Consider the following 19,290-nt stretch of genomic DNA (forward strand, 5'->3'; position numbering starts at 1 on the left):
GATGATTTGAAGCGGGCTGTCCATGCTCGGCGACCGTCAAACTTAACTGAACTGGAATTGTTTTGTAAACAGGAATGGTCAAATATACCTTCATCCAGGATCTCATTAAAAGCTACAGGAAGCATCTAGAGACTGTTATTTTTGCAAAAGGAGGATCTACAAAATATTAATGTCACTTTTATGTTGAGGTGCCCATACTTTTGCACCGGTCAAATTTTGGTTAAAGGCGGATTGCACATTTTCTGTTAGTACAATAAACCTCATTTCAATCCAGAAATATTACTCAGTCCATCAGTTATTAGATATATGAAACTGAAATAGCTGTTGCAAAAACCCAAATTGTTATAAAGAAAAAAGGTTAACATTAATAGGGCTGCGCAAACTTTTTCATATGACTGTATGTCTTCCGTGTATCACTACTGTGATCATGTTTAACCATTTGATAGCTGAAGAGATCATCATTGTGACTCGATATTTCCTGAATCACCACTGTGATCCTAATTAACTACAGTACTTGTTAACTGAAGAGGTCATCATTGTGACTGTATTTATGTGTGGATAATATACACTGTCAGGGGTAATCCCAGGGGCTTTTGCTCAATATGAGCTTTTTGCTAATGCTATGTATGTTAAATCTTTTGCTTTACTGACAGCAGTTTTTTGTCAGGTTTAGTGGATTTTTAGTACAACTTTTGAAAGTCCAATAATCTATACGGTTGAATTAATACTGGTGCCGTTATTTTGGAACACACTTTATATAGCATCTGGATATCTCCTGAACTATTGTCTTATTAGGATTTTGTCCACTGACAACATTGATATCCTTTATAAATATTTGATTTTTACCCACTGACATAATCATCTAAATCCACTGGTGGCAATGAATTAGGACGGAGTCACACTTGTGAGAGACTCGTGCAAGTCTTGCATCACATCACCCAACATGGCCTACAGCTCTCCTGACAAGAGCATCTCAGCTGCATAGAAATACATGCAGCTGACCCGCTTCTGTCAGGAGAGTGTGCAGCCATGCCGGGTGATGCGATGCGAGTCTCATGCCGGGTGATGCGATGCGAGTCTCTCGCAAGTGTCACTCCAGCCTTAAGGTCGGCATAGTGTTTTATGTTCTGGTGGGTTTAATGTCTGCCAACGACTTTGATAATTACTGATCATTGTCCAGTGGTTTATTGGTTTGGCTCATTGGGGAATATCTACACCTAAGTTTTGCTGATCAATTGGTGTCCTATCGGACTTGCACTTTATTGTTGATTTAAAAAAAAAAATAAATCATTAAGTTATGTATTAAACAAACCCTCTATAGCTGCTGTTATAATATTCCTCACTATTTTCCGGATATTGCAAACAGTGAATGGGAATAATTTTGGGTTGCAATCATAGCAGAAAGAAAAAAAATCTAATATAGTTGTTGTTTGTTACAATTGTATACAGTCTGGGCAATGCCCTGTGAGGTTAAGATGGCGATACATTGTAACAAACCATCAGAAATGGGGAGATCTGCACTGCTGCTGTGTGTTTACCCATTCTTATGGTGTTAAGACCCTGGCCATACAGATTAGTCATTCCAAACCCTGGCATCTTTCTTTGCAGGGCTTTAATTGTAGCCATATAGGATATCCCTCAACGCTGCAGGAAACAATAAATTGCAATAATGATACCTTGGTACGAGTGGCGTTAACGGTTTATCATAAAGTGAACGATTATGTACAGATATACACAGGTTAGTGCAAGCTCACACTTCCAGTAATCATCCGCTAGAACGGATCAAGCGGCAATCTGTTGGCAAAAACAACTTATCAGTTTTTAAATAATTGACTTTAATTGGATCCGATAACTGATTACTATTTAGTCATCCATTTTTCTTTCATTTGTAAGGGATCCACTTTATTGCTCACTGGATCAGTTGCAAATGGAAGATAAAAGCGATCAGTTAACGGATCCGTTCTCCATAGATTCCAATCTTAAAAACCGGATCCTGTATTTAAAAACAGACAAACAAGTTGTTTTCACAGATTGCTGCTGGATCTATTCTAATGGATAATTACTGGACCTGTGAACTTAGTTTTATTCCACTGTATCCCATGTCGGGGTGACCTTGTTTCCCTCGTGGCATACATGGCGGGATCTCCAAAAGTATACGGTTAATGCAATGTGTCCAGGTCCAAGTGTTAAGTGGTAAAATAAAGTCAAATGTGTTGGGAAAAGGCAGGGAGTGTGGATACTGAGGTGCTGGACAGGACAAAGGCACAGGTGTGGGGGTGCGATCTCCACCCGATGAGATGTTCGATGCATGACATAACCACAGTCTCTTCAGTAAAAGGCCCCAAGTTATGGGAAAATCTGCAGTTCAAATTTGGGGGCCCATTCCAGAGCGCTCTTAACAACAGCAAGTGCGGCGGCACCGAGAGCCACCGTCAGTCCCATGACCGCCAGCTTCACCAGTCTGTTAGTACGGGGTTTGGTGAGGACAGCCTTGTTCCCATGCTCTGGACGGACCATGTCCCTGAAGCGTCTGCGGAGGACCATATCCGGCCGCTGCTGGGTGGACGCCAGTTCAAAGTCCTTAAATGTTGACACCGCAGTCCTGGATCAAACAGAAATAAATGGATTTACGCATAAATAAATTATCGGTATAATCTACATCATCAAATGAGGTATTCAATGACATAAAAATCTGGACTTTGAATCTCTATTCCCATCCAAAGCTGCTTCCAAAAGTTTGCTGGTCAGCCACATGACCTATTAACTGAGAGTCTGAAAACTGGCAGAATTGTGAACGCAGCTTTGGATGTGAATGGAGAAGAAAATATCAGATTACTGTGCATTAGTAACCGGAAAGTCTTCATAAATAGAGTTCCCTTTGGAAAGCTGTGTGTGGTCATGGCCATAGTCTAAAGGCCGCTTTACACGCTACGACATCGCATTAGCGATGTTGTTGGGGTCACGGAATTTGTGACGCACATCTGGCTGCATTAACGATGTCGTTGCATGTGACACCTATGAGAGATTTTGAATCGTCGCAAAAACGTTCAAAATCGCTCATCGGTGACATGGGGGGGGGCCCTTCTCAAATATCGCTGCTGCAGGTACGATGTAGTTTGTCGTTCCTGCGGCAGCACACATCGCTGTGTGTGACGCCGCAGGAACGAGGAACCTCTCCTTACCTGCCGCCGCCCGTAATGCGGAAGGAAGGAGGTGGGCGGGATTTTACGTCCCGCTCATCTCCGCCCCTTCGCTTTCATTGGGCGGCCGCTTAGTGACGTCGCTGTGACGCCGCACGGACCGCCCCCTTAGAAAGAAGGCGGTTCGCCGGTCACAGCTACGTCACAGGGCAGGAAAGTAGTGTGACGGATCCGGGCGATGTTGTGCGCCACGGGCAGCGATTTGTCCGTGTCGCACAACCGATGGGGGCGGGTACCCACGCTAGCGATATCGATATCGCAGCGTGTAAAGTGGCCTTTAGGCCTGTGCTCTTATATTTGTCCCAATCGCCTCCAGAGGGGACATTCTCACTCACTTTGGGGGTTTATCAGGGAGCCCTGATGCCCCCTCCTTCAGCCAGTTTGCCCTCGGGAGCCCTGATGTCCCCTCCTTTAGCTAGTTTGCCCTCGGGAGCCCTGATGTCCCCTCCTTCAGCCAGTTTGCCCTCACCTCTCCGCCTGATGCTGCTGTGCGGCTTCCCTGGATAGTTCTGATGGGGGAAACTGGACGAAGAGGTCGCCGGCTTTGCTGATGAGAGTCTCGTAGGGCAAATCTTGTGGGATCTGGGACAGCAGGTGGTGAACGGACGCCATGTCACACTCACAGTCCATCACCTCTGCCTCTCTGTGTAACACAATCTGCAGGGAGGGAGAAGAAGCCGGACATTAGAAAAGCAGTGGATTACAGCATCTCTTCATGTGTCATGGCGTATACTCTTACCACAGCTGCAAAGTAGATGGGCATCAGCGGGTGACATGCCAGGAAGAAGTCATACAGCCTCACCACGTGCCTAAAGTCTGACAGGACGTGCCCGAACCATGTGATGAGCCAACTTAGGGCAAATATTGTACCAACCTCCGCCCTGTGAATAAAACAATGTCAGACACTCCTCTAAATGCCCAGAAGGACCTCACAGCACAGGATATACCCACCGAACCATGAAGTCGTGCAGTGCCGGGTTCACCAGCTCTATGATGGGCATCAGGTAGTTGAGGATGTGTTTCGTGTTATCCATGCTGGGATCCATGAAGTCCCTTCAGGAAAAGAAAGAAGGGCTGAGCACCACAAGTAAGACGGACCTGGGGTAAAAGGCATTATTACTGGAGTGCAGATCCAATCTGTGGATGTCGGAGCATGCTGGGAGTTGTAGTGAGCTACAGATTGGAAGCTATGGCTATTGAAGGTATTTTTCACTATAGCTTCCTAGAGGGAACATATGTGAGTGTTTTACAGGGGCTGAATATTTCTGCAATAAATGAAAACACAGAAACGGTGCAAATAGTCTTAATTAGAACGCAGCTCCGATGCAGGTCTATGCGCCTCCATGGTGACCCTGCTGTCGTGTGTTACTCCACTTCACACTTTTCTTCATAACTCACAGACAAGAGGCAGGTAAAGCAGGTCAATAGAAGGGGTTAAATTGAGGTAAGCAATTAGTGGGGTGGACAATCACAACACCCCCATCCTGCGTGATGACGCATGACCGCTGTGGCCAGTGGTTGCCGTGGTCCTGTGACATCATTATGGATGAGGGGTCTGTAGCGTTAGTATATTCGAGGATGTAGAGGGTTACTGTGCCCTGTGTGCATAAAAGGATCTGTGGCATGTCGGGTGTGAAAGTGCCAGATGCCAAAGTGTGGGGGGCTCACACAGACCCACCTTAGGTGATGTGTGGACAGCTTATCCACCAGGAGAGTGGCTACCGGCCCTCCCACTACCAGCAGGAAAGTGACTACAATATCATGATATCCCTGGTAATAGTGCAACTGTGGGTTTCGTGCCAACACCTGCAGGATGATGTCAATCAGCTGCTCCTGCAAGTCTTCCCGCTCCGTTAAGGGCATACCTGTGAGGCGAAACCAGACGATGCACCCCCATGTTTGAGAAAAGACAGAAAAACATAAGCCTCAACCCAAGTCTCGAAAGTATCACCACATTTAGCCAGTAGCGGGCCCATTGGAGAATGCCAGTCTTCAGTACAGATCACTTCTATGGCCTTCCCTTGCTGCAGGTTGAGTGGAGACACGGTGGCTCAGTGGTTAGCACTGCAGTCTTGCAGCGCTGGGGTCCTGGGTTCAAATCCCACCAAGGAAACCATCTGCAAGGAGTTTGTATGTTCTCCCAGTGTTTGCGTGGGTTTCCTCCCACACTCCAAAGACATACAGATAGGGACTCTAGATTGTGAGCCCCAATGGGGACAGTGTTGCCAATGTATGTAAAGCGCTGTCAATTAATAGCGCTATATAAATGAATAAAGAAGGGAATTTTGTTACTTACCGTAAATTCCTTTTCTTCTAGCTCCAATTGGGAGACCCAGACGATTGGGTGTATAGCTACTGCCTCCGGAGGCCACACAAAGCATTACACTAAAAAGTGTAAGGCCCCTCCCCTTCTGGCTATACACCCCCCGTGGGATCACGGGCTTGCTCAGTTTTAGTGCTAAAGCAAGGAGGAGGAAAGCCAATAACTGGTTTAAACAAATTCAATCCGAAGTAACATCGGAGAACTGAAAACCGTTCAACATGAATAACATGTGTACCCGAACAACCAAAAATCCCGAAGGAAACAGGGCGGGTGCTGGGTCTCCCAATTGGAGCTAGAAGAAAAGGAATTTACGGTAAGTAACAAAATTCCCTTCTTCTTCGGCGCTCCATTGGGAGACCCAGACGATTGGGACGTCCAAAAGCAGTCCCTGGGTGGGTAAATTAATACCTCATGTTAGAGCTGTAAAACAGCCCTTCCCTACAAGGAGGCAACCGCCGCCTGCAGGACTCTTCTACCTAAGCTGGCATCCGCCTAAGCGTAGGTATGCACCTGACAATGCTTGGTGAAAGTGTGCAGACTCGACCAGGTAGCTGCCTGGCACACCTGCTGAGCCGTAGCCTGGTGCCGTAATGCCTAGGGCGCACCCACGGCTCTGGTAGAATGGGCTTTCAGCCCTGATGGAACCGGAAGCCCAGCAGAACAGTAGGCTTCAAGAATTGGTTCCTTGATCCATCGAGCCAGGGTGGATTTGGAAGCCTGCGACTCTTTACGCTGATTAGCGACAAGCACAGAGAGTGCATCCGAGCGGCGCAGAGGCGCCGTGCGGGAAATGTAGATTCTGAGTGCTCTCACCAGATCCAACAAATGCAAATCCATTTCATATCGATGAAATGGATGAGGCAAAAGGAAGGTAAGGAGATATCCTGATTGAGATGAAAGGGGGATACCACCTTAGGGAGAACTCCGGAATCGGGCGCAGCACTGCCTTGCCTTGGTGAAACACCAGGAAGGAAGCTTTTGGATGACAGCGCTGCTAGCTCGGACACTCTCCTAAGAGACGTGACCGCTACCAGAAAGGCCTCTTTCTGGGAAAGTCGAGAGAGTGAAACATCTCTCAGAGGCTCGAAGGGCGGCTTCTGGAGAGCAATTAGTACCCTGTTCAGATCCCATGGGTCCAACGGCCGTTTGTACAGAGGGACAATGTGACAAACCTCCTGCAGGAACGTGTGTACCTGAGGAAGCGGTGCTAGGCGCTTCTGCAGAATACAGATAGCGCTGAGACTTGTCCTTTAAGGGAGCCGAGTGACAACCTTTTTCCAAACCAGATTGCAGGAAGGAAGGAAAAGTAGGGAATGCAAATGGGCAGGGAGACACTCCCTGAGCAGAGCATTAAGAGAAGAATATCCTCCACATCCTGTGGTAGATCTTGGCAGACGTCGGTTTTCTAGTCTGTCTCATGGTGGCAATGACGTCCTGAGATAATCCTGAAGACGCTAAGGCCATACCGTCAGGTTCAGGGCCGTAGAATTCAGATGGAAAAAACGGCCCTTGGGACAGTAAGTCTGGCCGGGCTGGTAGTGCCCACGGTTGGCAGACCGTGAGATGCCACAGATCCGGGGACTACGACCTCCTCGGCCAGTCTGTGGCGATGAGGATGGCGCGGCGGCAAACGGACCTGATGTTGCGTAGCCCTCTGGGCAGCAGTGTCAGAGGGGGAAACACATAGGTAGCTGGAACTGCGACCAAACCTGAACTAAGGCGTCTGCCGCCAGAGCTCTTTGATCGTGATACCGCGCCATGAAAATCGGAACCTTGTTGTTGTGCCGAGACGCTATTAGGTCGACGTTCAGCATCCCCCAGCGTTGACAGATTTCCTGAAAACCGTCCGGGTGAAGATACCCTTCCCCTGCGTCCATACCCTGGCAACTGAGGAAGTCTGCTTCCCAGTTTTCTGCGCCCGGGATGTGAACTGCGGATATGGTGGATGCTCTGTCTTCCACCCCCATCAGACTCCGCCGGACTTCCTGGGAGGCTTGCCGACTGCGTGTTCCGCCTTGGTGGTAGATGTATGCCACCGCTGTGGAGTTGTCCGACTGAATTCGGATGTGTGTGCTTTCCAGCCACGGCTGGAAGGCTTGCAGGGCAAGATACACTGCCCAGATTTCCAGCACATTGATTTGAAGAATGGACTCCTCTGAAGAGAGTCCTTGACCGTCTGAGAAGGGGGACGTTCCTTCTAGGGACGTCGACTTCCCATCCCATTGGCAAAGAATGCCACATTGGAGTGGACGCAGATGAAACTGCGCGAAAGTGACTGCCTCTGCATGAGGCGTGTTAAGGGGTGTGACTGGCCGTGAAGGAGAGACTGCACCCCCGTCTGTAGTGAACGCTGTTTGTCCAGCGGAAGCTTCACTATCGCTGAGGGAGCGTGACACTCCATGCCCAGATATGTCAGCGATTGGGTCGGTGTCAGATTTAACCTTGAGAAGTTGATGATCCACCCGAAACTCTGGAGAGTCTCCAGCGCTACGCTCAGGCTGTGTTGGCATGCCTCTTGAGAGGGTGCCTTGACAAGTCGACCGTCCAAGGAAGGATCACCGAGTGACCCTGAGAGTGCAGGACTGCTCCCACTGCTGCCCTGAACTTGGTGAAAACCCGTAGGGCTGTCGCCAGACCGAAGGGCAGGGTTACGAACTGAAGATGCTCGTCTTCAATAACGAAACGTAGCAAACGTTGGTGCTCTGGAGCAATCGGCACGTGGAGATAAGCATCCTGATGTCTATTGATGCCAGGAAATCTCCTTGAGACATTGAGGCAATGACGGAGCGGAGGGAGCCATCCGGAACCGCCTGGCCTTCACGTGCTTGTTGAGCAGTTTTAGGTCCCCCACAATCAGATTGGAGGAAAAACCGTGTCTTGTTCCTGAAGAGGAACAGGAATTACCACTCCTTCTGCCTGCAGAAGAACATCGGCTCGGTGGGTAGGTGGGGAAGTTCTGAAGAATCGAGCCGGAGGCCGAGAACAGAACTCTATCCTGTACACGTGAGACACAATGTCTCTCACCCACCGGTCTGTGACCTGTGGCAGCTAAATGTCGCCAAGGCGAGAGAGTCTGCCACCAACCGCGGATGCGGAGAGAGAGAGCTTAAAGTCATGAGGAGACCGCCTTGGAAGCGGTTCCTCTGGCTGCCTTCCTTGGGCGTGATTGAGCCCGCCTGGAATCTGAGCCCCTCTGAGCCTTTTGAGCCCTTTTGGACTAGGACAATTTGGACCTGCCCGAGCCTGGGAAGGACCGAAACCTCGACTGTCTCTCTCGGACAGCATTAATAGGGTAAGTCGCAATGCAGACATTGCGAGGATAAGGACGCTACCTGCGGCACAGATGTACCTGTGCTCAAGACCAGCTGCGCAAGACCAGCTGACATAGCTTAGAATGCCCATACGGCTGCAAATGCCGGAGCAACCGACACGCCGATAGCTTCATAGACAGATTTCAACCAGAGGTCCATCTGTCTGTCAATGGCATCTTTAAGTGAAGTCCCATCTCCACTGCAACTATGGATCTAGCCGCAAGCCTGGAGATTGGGGGATCCACCTTTGGACCCTGGGTCCAGCGCCTGACCACGTCAGGGGGAAAGGGATAACATGTATCCTTAATACATTTGGAGAAACGCTTATCTGGTAAGCGTGGTGATTCTGAACTGCTTCTCTGAAGTCAGCGTGGCCAGAAAAGTACTCAATGTACGCTTGAGATACTGAAATGGGATTTCTCCTGCTGGGAAGCTGACTCCTCCACTGAAGGAGCTGGGGGAGAGATATCCAACATGCCATTGCTGGACGCTATAAGATCATTCACCATGGCGTCACCATCCGGTGTATCCGGATTGAGAGCGGTGTCAGGATCAAAGTCCTGATCAGCTACGTCTGCCTCATCATACAGAGAGTCCTCTGCTGTGACCCTGACTAGTGATGAGGCCGAGTGCCGCTCCCAGCGAGCTCGCTTAGGCTGTCTGGGACTGTCGTCCGTGTCAGAGCCTTCACCCTGGAATGCCTGGGACCCCCCCCGGAGCACTGATTTTGTTCCAAATGAGGGTGGCCAGGGAGCAATGATCAAGATTGCCCATGGCCTGTCTGGACTGCAAGTCACTATCCCATGACAATCTATCAGCCGAAACTGCAACACCGTCCCTGTCCATGGACAGGGTTCACAGGTGGTTCCTTTGGCCACCTCTAGTAGAGACCCCGGCTGACGAAGTGCTACAGGGGAGCATTGCACACAACGGGGGTCAGTGGAACCTGCCGGTGGAACAGTATCACATGCAGTAAAAGCAGCATAGAAAGCCTGTGTTGCTTTTTTGCTGCTGTAGTCTAGCCATCTAGGAGCATATAGCCAAGAATAGCGACCGTACAGTGCAATGTATAGCATACAAGCATAAAGTACAAATGAGCACTTCAGCACATGCAATATGAGCAGCTTAGAAAGCCTGTGCCTTGGCACCCTTGCTTTTTTGCTGCTGTAGACTAGCCATCTAGGAGCATATAGCCAAGAATAGCGACCGTACAGTGCAATGTATAGCATACAAGCATAAGTACAAATGAACACTTCAGCACATGCAATACAAGCAGCCTAGAAAAACTGTGCCTTAGCACCTTTGCTTTTTTGCTGCTGTTGTCTAGCCATTCTAGGAGAATATAGCCAAGAGTAGCGACCGTACAGTGCAGTGTATAGCATACAAGCATAAGTACAAATGAACACTTCAGCACATGCAATACAAGCAGCATAGAAAGCCTGTGCCTTAGCACCCTTGCTTTTTTGCTGCTGTTGTCTCGCCATCTAAGAGGGCATATAGCCAAAAATAGCGACCTACAGTGCAGTGTAAGCATAAAATACAAATGGACACAACGGTATTTAGTGGGGTCAGCACTTCAGGTGCTGCTTACCGCCCGCCTATAGGCGGGTGTGTGGTCGCCAGAGTCCTGTGACTGGTTGCCCAGAGCTTGTCTCCGTTCTCCAGCTCGGACTGCAGGAATGGCTGCCGGCGTCCTTCTCCAGCTCGTGTGACGAGGGGCGGGCCGTGGGCGTGCCCCAGGCAAGAGCGGGAAACCGGCGTCCCACTGTGTCCAGTGAAGGGGGCTGGAGAATGCAAAGCAGACTCCAACCCTCGGCGCTGACTTTCTGTACAGCGTCCCGCCTCTCCCCTGACTGGCAGGGCTGGGGGCGGGAACGAAACGAAAACTAGGCCGCAAAGCCGGGGACTCGAGTAATAAGCGCGGCCGTCCTATGTGCACGGCCAGCGCGGAGTCCCCGGCGCACCACAGGTCCCAGCCGCGCCACAGTGTAAAAACACCCAGCAGCGGCCCGGCGCGGCAGTTCCCAATACATAAATTCACACAGCAAAGCTGCCGTGAATAATAGCACAAGCGCTCCGCACTGTTGTCCCCGGCGCACTAGCACTCCCAGCAATGCTGGTGTGTGTGTGCGCGATGTGTACGGGGACACAGAGTACCTTAATGTAGCAGGGCCCTGTCCCTGACGATACTCAGCTCCATATCCAGCAGGTTCTCTGGGTCTGTGGATGGAGCCCGGTCTCAGTGCCTGGAGACCTGTAAGATCCCACTTCACCCAGAGCCCTGAGGGGGGATGGGGAAGGAAAACAGCATGTGGGCTCCAGCCTCCGTACCCGCAATGGGTACCTCAACCTTAACAAACACCCGACAAAAGTGGGGTGAGAAGGGAGCATGCTGGGGGCCCCATATGGGCCCACTTTTCTTCCATCCGACATAGTCAGCAGCTGCTGCTGACTAAAAACAGTGGAGCTATGCGTGGATGTCTGACCTCCTTCGCACAAAGCTTGAAAACTGAGCAAGCCCGTGATCCCACGGGGGGTGTATAGCCAGAAGGGGAGGGGCCTTACACTTTTTAGTGTAATGCTTTGTGTGGCCTCCGGAGGCAGTAGCTATACACCCAATCGTCTGGGTCTCCCAATGGAGCGCCGAAGAAATCATTATTATTATTTTACCCTAACTAACATGATATGAGGGTCTGCCCACCCCTCAATGCCAATCCTGTAAAAATGGAAACAGATACTTAAAAGAAACTAGGGTCTTTATTTATCCATCCCCCAATCCGACTTCCATGAGGCCTAGCGCCGGATCAACAGATTTCTGGATAATATTACTAGGAAGACTGGAATTCTCCTTTCATTTTGAGCTGAGGGCAAAGCATCATGGGGGTTGTAGTTTACCAGTAGATGAAGTACAACACCACCCAACAAGCCCACCGACATCTCACCGGGGGGGAAGCGCCTGAGAGAGCGCCGGACGTCCAGCAGAACCTGCTCATAATCCTTGTTGTTCACCCGCAATTCAGGACCTGCAAAGATGAGACGTCTAGTCAGAGGTGACCTCGCCGGTAGTGCCCCCTAATGCTGGTCACACAGGGCTACTGTCATACCTGGGGGTGGGGGCAGCTCCTCGGTGCTGACATTCAGGAGTCTGGGCCACACTTGGCATCGGATCTCATCAGTAAGAAGACCGCCCTCGCTGATTGCCATCCGCCGGAGAGTCGCTACATCTGGGGGGTCCTTAATCAGAGCCTTCTGGATGTCACACAGCTTCCTGCGCCTGCGGAATTCATTGCCTGAGACACAAAGTGAGAAGTGTAAGTGGGAGACTATCTGCAAGAACCTTAATATCCAGTATAATGGCAGCCACATAACCATGCACTGTTACAATGCGTTATCCTGCAGCATGTCCCCCCCCCCATGCACCCCACCCTACAGACCAACCCAGAGCCACTATTTACATGTCCCCTACTGAGAGAAGGTTAGAGATGGCAGAATAAGAGGCAGGGGATCACGTAATGTGAAGCAGGCTGATGCAGAGAAGAATGGTGTGACATCAGGGCCACCAATATGACCGCCCCCGCAGAATCTGTGCCCCCTGCTATAGCTCTGCTGCTCCCAGTGTCCCTTACACCCACTGTGCTACCCCATCGCCTGCTTTCTCCACAATGCCCTTCTACCCACTTTCCCACAGCTGCATTCTGCAGAGTCCCTTCACCCTCTGTGCACCTACAAAGCCAGCGTCACCGTGTGTTCTAGTACCAATTTGCTACAACCTAGAGCCCCGGCAAACTCGCCGCCTCCTCCTCCTCCTACCCCCCATTCACAGTCCCCCCTCCAGAACCCTGACACCCCCCCTCCTAATATATATCAAGGTGTCACATATTGTGGTGCAGGGATAACATGTAGCAGGGCGTCATATACTGGGGAGCAGGTGTAACATAAGTAGCAGAGTGTCATATACTGGGGAGCAGGTGTAACATAAGTAGCAGGGTGTCATATACTGGGGAGCAGGTGTAACATAAGTAGCAGGGTGTCATATACTGGGGAGCAGGTGTAACATAAGTAGCAGGGTGTCATATACTGGGGAGCAGGGGTAAGATGTAGCAGAGTGTCATACAGTGGGGAGCAGGGGCAACACATGTAGCAGGGTGTCATACAGTGGGGTGCAGGGGTAACACATGTAGCAGGGTGTCATATACTGGGGTGCAGGGGTAACACATGTAGCAGGGCGTCATATACTGGGGAGCAGGTGTAACATAAGTAGCAGAGTGTCATATACTGGGGAGCAGGTGTAACATAAGTAGCAGGGTGTCATATACTGGGGAGCAGGGGTAAGATGTAGCAGAGTGTCATACAGTGGGGAGCAGGGGCAACACATGTAGCAGGGTGTGATACACTGGGGAGCAGGGGTAAGATTTAGCAGGGTGTGATATACCGGGGTGCAGTGGTAACACATGTAGCAGGGTGTGATATACTGGGGTAACATGTAGCAGGGTGTCATATACTGGAGTGCAGGGGTAACATATTTAGCAGGGTGTGATATACTGAGGTGCAGGGATAACGTGTAGCAGGGTGTCATATACTGGGGAGCAGGGGTAACATATGTAGCAGGGTGTCATATACTGGGGTGCAGGGGTAACACATGTAGCAGGGTGTCATATACTGGGGTGCAGGGGTAACACATGTAGCAGGGTGTCATATACTGGGGTGCAGGGGTAACACATGTAGCAGGGTGTCATATACTGGGGTGCAGGGGTAACACATGTAGCAGGGTGTCATATACTGGGGTGCAGGGGTAACACATGTAGCAGGGTGTCATATACTGGGGTGCAGGGGTAACACATGTAGCAGGGTGTCATATACTGGGGTGCAGGGGTAACACATGTAGCAGGGCGTCATATACTGGGGAGCAGGTGTAACATAAGTAGCAGAGTGTCATATACTGGGGAGCAGGTGTAACATAAGTAGCAGGGTGTCATATACTGGGGAGCAGGGGTAAGATGTAGCAGAGTGTCATACAGTGGGGAGCAGGGGCAACACATGTAGCAGGGTGTGATACACTGGGGAGCAGGGGTAAGATTTAGCAGGGTGTGATATACCGGGGTGCAGTGGTAACACATGTAGCAGGGTGTGATATACTGGGGTAACATGTAGCAGGGTGTCATATACTGGAGTGCAGGGGTAACATATTTAGCAGGGTGTGATATACTGAGGTGCAGGGATAACGTGTAGCAGGGTGTCATATACTGGGGAGCAGGGGTAACATATGTAGCAGGGTGTCATATACTGGGGTGCAGGGGTAACACATGTAGCAGGGTGTCACATCCTGAGGTGCAGGGGTAACACATGTAGCAGGGTGTCATATACTGGGGTGCAGGGGTAACACATGTAGCAGGGTGTCATATACTGGGGTGCAGGGGTAACACATGTAGCAGGGTGTCATATACTGGGGTGCAGGGGTAACACATGTAGCAGGGTGTCACATCCTGGGGTGCAGGGGTAACACATGTAGCAGGGTGTCACGTCCTGGGGTGCAGGGGTAACACATGTAGCAGGGTGTCATATACTGGGGTGCAGGGGTAACACATGTAGCAGGGTGTCATATACTGGGGTGCAGGGGTAACACATGTAGCAGGGTGTCATATACTGGGGTGCAGGGGTAACACATGTAGCAGGGTGTCATATACTGGGGTGCAGGGGTAACACATGTAGCAGGGTGTCATATACTGGGGTGCAGGGGTAACACATGTAGCAGGGTGTCATATACTGGGGTGCAGGGGTAACACATGTAGCAGGGTGTCATATACTGGGGTGCAGGGGTAACACATGTAGCAGGGTGTCATATACTGGGGTGCAGGGGTAACACATGTAGCAGGGTGTGATATACTGGGGTAACATGTAGCAGGGTGTCATATACTGGAGTGCAGGGGTAACATATTTAGCAGGGTGTGATATACTGAGGTGCAGGGATAACGTGTAGCAGGGTGTCATATACTGGGGAGCAGGGGTAACATATGTAGCAGGGTGTCATATACTGGGGTGCAGGGGTAACACATGTAGCAGGGTGTCACATCCTGAGGTGCAGGGGTAACACATGTAGCAGGGTGTCATATACTGGGGTGCAGGGGTAACACATGTAGCAGGGTGTCATATACTGGGGTGCAGGGGTAACACATGTAGCAGGGTGTCATATACTGGGGTGCAGGGGTAACACATGTAGCAGGGTGTCATATACTGGGGTGCAGGGGTAACACATGTAGCAGGGCGTCATATACTGGGGAGCAGGTGTAACATAAGTAGCAGGGTGTCATATACTGGGGAGCAGGGGTAAGATGTAGCAGAGTGTCATACAGTGGGGAGCAGGGGCAACACATGTAGCAGGGTGTGATACACTGGGGAGCAGGGGTAAGATTTAGCAGGGTGTGATATACCGGGGTGCAGTGGTAACACATGTAGCAGGGTGTGATATACTGGGGTAACATGTAGCAGGGTGTCATATACTGGAGTGCAGGGGTAACATATTTAGCAGGGTGTGATATACTGAGGTGCAGGGATAACGTGTAGCAGGGTGTCATATACTGGGGAGCAGGGGTAACATATGTAGCAGGGTGTCATATACTGGGGTGCAGGGGTAACACATGTAGCAGGGTGTCACATCCTGAGGTGCAGGGGTAACACATGTAGCAGGGTGTCATATACTGGGGTGCAGGGGTAACACATGTAGCAGGGTGTCATATACTGGGGTGCAGGGGTAACACATGTAGCAGGGTGTCATATACTGGGGTGCAGGGGTAACACATGTAGCAGGGTGTCACATCCTGGGGTGCAGGGGTAACACATGTAGCAGGGTGTCACATCCTGGGGTGCAGGGGTAACACATGTAGCAGGGTGTCATATACTGGGGTGCAGGGGTAACACATGTAGCAGGGTGTCATATACTGGGGTGCAGGGGTAACACATGTAGCAGGGTGTCATATACTGGGGTGCAGGGGTAACACATGTAGCAGGGTGTCATATACTGGGGTGCAGGGGTAACACATGTAGCAGGGTGTCACATCCTGAGGTGCAGGGGTAACACATGTAGCAGGGTGTCATATACTGGGGTGCAGGGGTAACACATGTAGCAGGGTGCCATATACTGGGGTGCAGGGGTAACACATGTAGCAGGGTGTCATATACTGGGGTGCAGGGGTAACACATGTAGCAGGGTGTTAAACACTGGGGTGCAGGGGTAACACATGTAGCAGGGTGTCACATCCTGAGGTGCAGGGGTAACACATGTAGCAGGGTGTCATATACTGGGGTGCAGGGGTAACATATGTAGCAGGGTGTCATATACTGGGGTGCAGGGGTAACATATGTAGCAGGGTGTCACATGCTGGGGTGCAGGGGTAACATATGTAGCAGGGTGTCATACGCTGGGGTGCAGGGGTAACATATGTAGCAGGGTGTCATACGCTGGGGTGCAGGGGTAACATATGTAGCAGGGTGTCACACGCTGGGGTGCAGGGGTAACATGTAGCAGGGTGTCACACGCTGGGGTGCAGGGGTAACATGTAGCAAGGTGTCACACGCTGGGGTGCAGGGGTAACACATGTAGCAAGGTGTCATATACTGGGGTGCAGGGGTAACACATGTAGCAAGGTGTCATATACTGGGGTGCAGGGGTAATACATGTAGCAGGGTGTCACACGCTGGGGTGCAGGGGTAACACATGTAGCAAGGTGTCATACTGGGGTGCAGGGGTAACATATGTAGCAGGGTGTCACAAACTGAGATGCAGGGGTAATACATGTAGCAGGGTGTCACACTGGGGTGCAGGGGTAACATATGTAGCAGGGTGTCATATACTGGGGTGCAGGGGTAACATATTTAGCAGGGTGTGATATACTGAGGTGCAGGGATAACGTGTAGCAGGGTGTCACATGCTGGGGTGCAGGGGTAACATATGTAGCAGGGTGTCATACGCTGGGGTGCAGGGGTAACATATGTAGCAGGGTGTCATACGCTGGGGTGCAGGGGTAACATATGTAGCAGGGTGTCACACGCTGGGGTGCAGGGGTAACATGTAGCAGGGTGTCACACGCTGGGGTGCAGGGGTAACATGTAGCAAGGTGTCACACGCTGGGGTGCAGGGGTAACACATGTAGCAAGGTGTCATATACTGGGGTGCAGGGGTAACACATGTAGCAAGGTGTCATATACTGGGGTGCAGGGGTAATACATGTAGCAGGGTGTCACACGCTGGGGTGCAGGGGTAACACATGTAGCAAGGTGTCATACTGGGGTGCAGGGGTAACATATGTAGCAGGGTGTCACATACTGAGATGCAGGGGTAATACATGTAGCAGGGTGTCACACTGGGGTGCAGGGGTAACATATGTAGCAGGGTGTCATATACTGGGGTGCAGGGGTAACATGTAGCAAGGTGTCATATACTGGGGTGCAGGGGTAACACATGTAGCAAGGTGTCATATACTGGGGTGCAGGGGTAACACATGTAGCAGGGTGTCATATACTGGGGTGCAGGGGTAACATGTAGCAAGGTGTCATACTGGGGTGCAGGGGTAACACGTAGCAAGGTGTCATATACTGGGGTGCAGGGGTAACACATGTAGCAGGGTGTCATATACTGGGGTGCAGGGGTAACACATGTAGCAGGGTGTCACACGCTGGGGGGCAGAGGTAACACATGTAGCAAGGTGTCATATACTGGGGTGCAGGGGTAACACATGTAGCAGGGTGTCATATACTGGGGTGCAGGGGTAACATGTAGCAAGGTGTCATATACTGGGGTGCAGGGGTAACACATGTAGCAGGGTGTCATATACTGGGGTGCAGGGGTAACACATGTAGCAGGGTGTCACACGCTGGGGGGCAGAGGTAACACATGTAGCAGGGTGTCATATACTGGGGTGCAGGGGTAACACATGTAGCAGGGTGTCATATACTGGGGTGCAGGGGTAACACATGTAGCAGGGTGTCATATACTGGGGTGCAGGGGTAACACATGTAGCAGGGTGTCACACGCTGGGGGGCAGAGGTAACACATGTAGCAGGGTGTCATATACTGGGGTGCAGGGGTAACACATGTAGCAGGGTGTCACATACTGGGGTGCAGGGGTAACACATGTAGCAGGGTGTCATATACTGGGGTGCAGGGGTAACACATGTAGCAGGGTGTCATATACTGGGGTGCAGGGGTAACACATGTAGCAGGGTGTCATATACTGGGGTGCAGGGGTAACACATGTAGCAGGGTGTCACATACTGAGATGCAGGGGTAATACATGTAGCAGGGTGTCAGACTGGGGTGCAGGGGTAACATATGTAGCAGGGTGTCACATACTGAGATGCAGGGGTAATACATGTAGCAGGGTGTCACACTGGGGTGCAGGGGTAACATATGTAGCAGGGTGTCACACGCTGGGGTGCAGGGGTAACACATGTAGCAGGGTGTCATATACTGGGGTGCAGGGGTAACATGTAGCAAGGTGTCATATACTGGGGTGCAGGGGTAACACATGTAGCAGGGTGTCATATACTGGGGTGCAGGGGTAACATGTAGCAAGGTGTCATATACTGGGGTGCAGGGGTAACACATGTAGCAGGGTGTCATATACTGGGGTGCAGGGGTAACACATGTAGCAGGGTGTCACACGCTGGGGGGCAGAGGTAACACATGTAGCAGGGTGTCATATACTGGGGTGCAGGGGTAACACATGTAGCAGGGTGTCACACACGGGTGCAGGGGTAACACATGTAGCAAGGTGTCATATACTGGGGTGCAGGGATAACACATGTAGCAAGGTGTCATATACTGGGGTGCAGGGGTAACACATGTAGCAAGGTGTCATATACTGGGGTGCAGGGGTAACACATGTAGCAAGGTGTCATATACTGGGGTGCAGGGGTAACACATGTAGCAGAGTGTCATATACTGGGGTGCAGGGGTAACATATACTTGGGTGCAGGGTGACACGTTTGCAGGACTCTCTACCACCCATATGTCACCCAGCTTCCACCCTTGAGTCTCCTTTCTGTTTCTGTTGTGTGGTAGTTACCGTGTCTCCCCGGCTCCGTGCTCACGGGCATACTCGTAGATCAACCGGCGCCGTTACCGGCAAAACATAGCGGACACACTTCCGTACACTCGACTCATGACGTCACTGCAGTGTGGACCTGCGCAGTGGAGTGACATCACCTGACCGGAAAGGCGTAGTCCCGCTAGTCCCCGCCCCCTAGCCCCGCGTGATTGTACCTGGCGATGTCCCGCCTCTCCTTCCGTACCACGCATTTTGCTCTGCCCTCGCTCTGGTCCCAGAAAAGCTGGGTGACGCCTGGGCTGCCCATGGCGGCCATATTGGTCTGCTTTCCTGAAAAAAACAACAGCTAAGGATAATGCGGCAGCTGTAACATTTATTGTGTTTTCTTTAATGTAAAGGCACAGGTCCCCTGA

The 19,290-nt window shown here is 51.0% G+C and overlaps 1 protein-coding gene across 1 annotated transcript; it reads right to left on the reverse strand.

Annotated features, from left to right (window-relative positions):
• Positions 1–1,597: 1,597 nt before the first annotated feature.
• On the reverse strand, positions 1,598–19,011 carry TBC1D20 (TBC1 domain family member 20). The gene is made up of 8 exons (XM_075350546.1): positions 18,896–19,011; positions 11,939–12,124; positions 11,777–11,857; positions 4,879–5,065; positions 4,152–4,253; positions 3,940–4,081; positions 3,670–3,857; positions 1,598–2,602 (listed from the first exon to the last, which is right to left on the reverse strand). The coding sequence occupies exons 1-8, from the start codon at positions 18,924–18,926 to the stop codon at positions 2,347–2,349; spliced, it is 1,173 nt and encodes a 390-aa protein (XP_075206661.1). The 5' UTR covers positions 18,927–19,011; the 3' UTR covers positions 1,598–2,346.
• Between the last annotated feature and the right edge of the window lie 279 nt (positions 19,012–19,290).

This window comes from Anomaloglossus baeobatrachus, chromosome 5, assembly GCF_048569485.1.
Source record: "Anomaloglossus baeobatrachus isolate aAnoBae1 chromosome 5, aAnoBae1.hap1, whole genome shotgun sequence".
NCBI classification, from domain to species: Eukaryota; Metazoa; Chordata; class Amphibia; order Anura; family Aromobatidae; genus Anomaloglossus; species Anomaloglossus baeobatrachus.

Coding starts and splice junctions, on each gene's coding strand:
- TBC1D20 (XM_075350546.1), bottom strand. CDS start 18,926: ATGCCCGTGAGCACGGAGCCGGGGAGACACG. Junction 11,858..11,938: donor GGAGCTGCCCCCACCCCCAG/GTATGACAGTAG, acceptor TCATCTTTGCAG/GTCCTGAATTGCGGGTGAAC. Junction 5,066..11,776: donor TCTCAGGCGCTTCCCCCCCG/GTGAGATGTCGG, acceptor TTCGCCTCACAG/GTATGCCCTTAACGGAGCGG.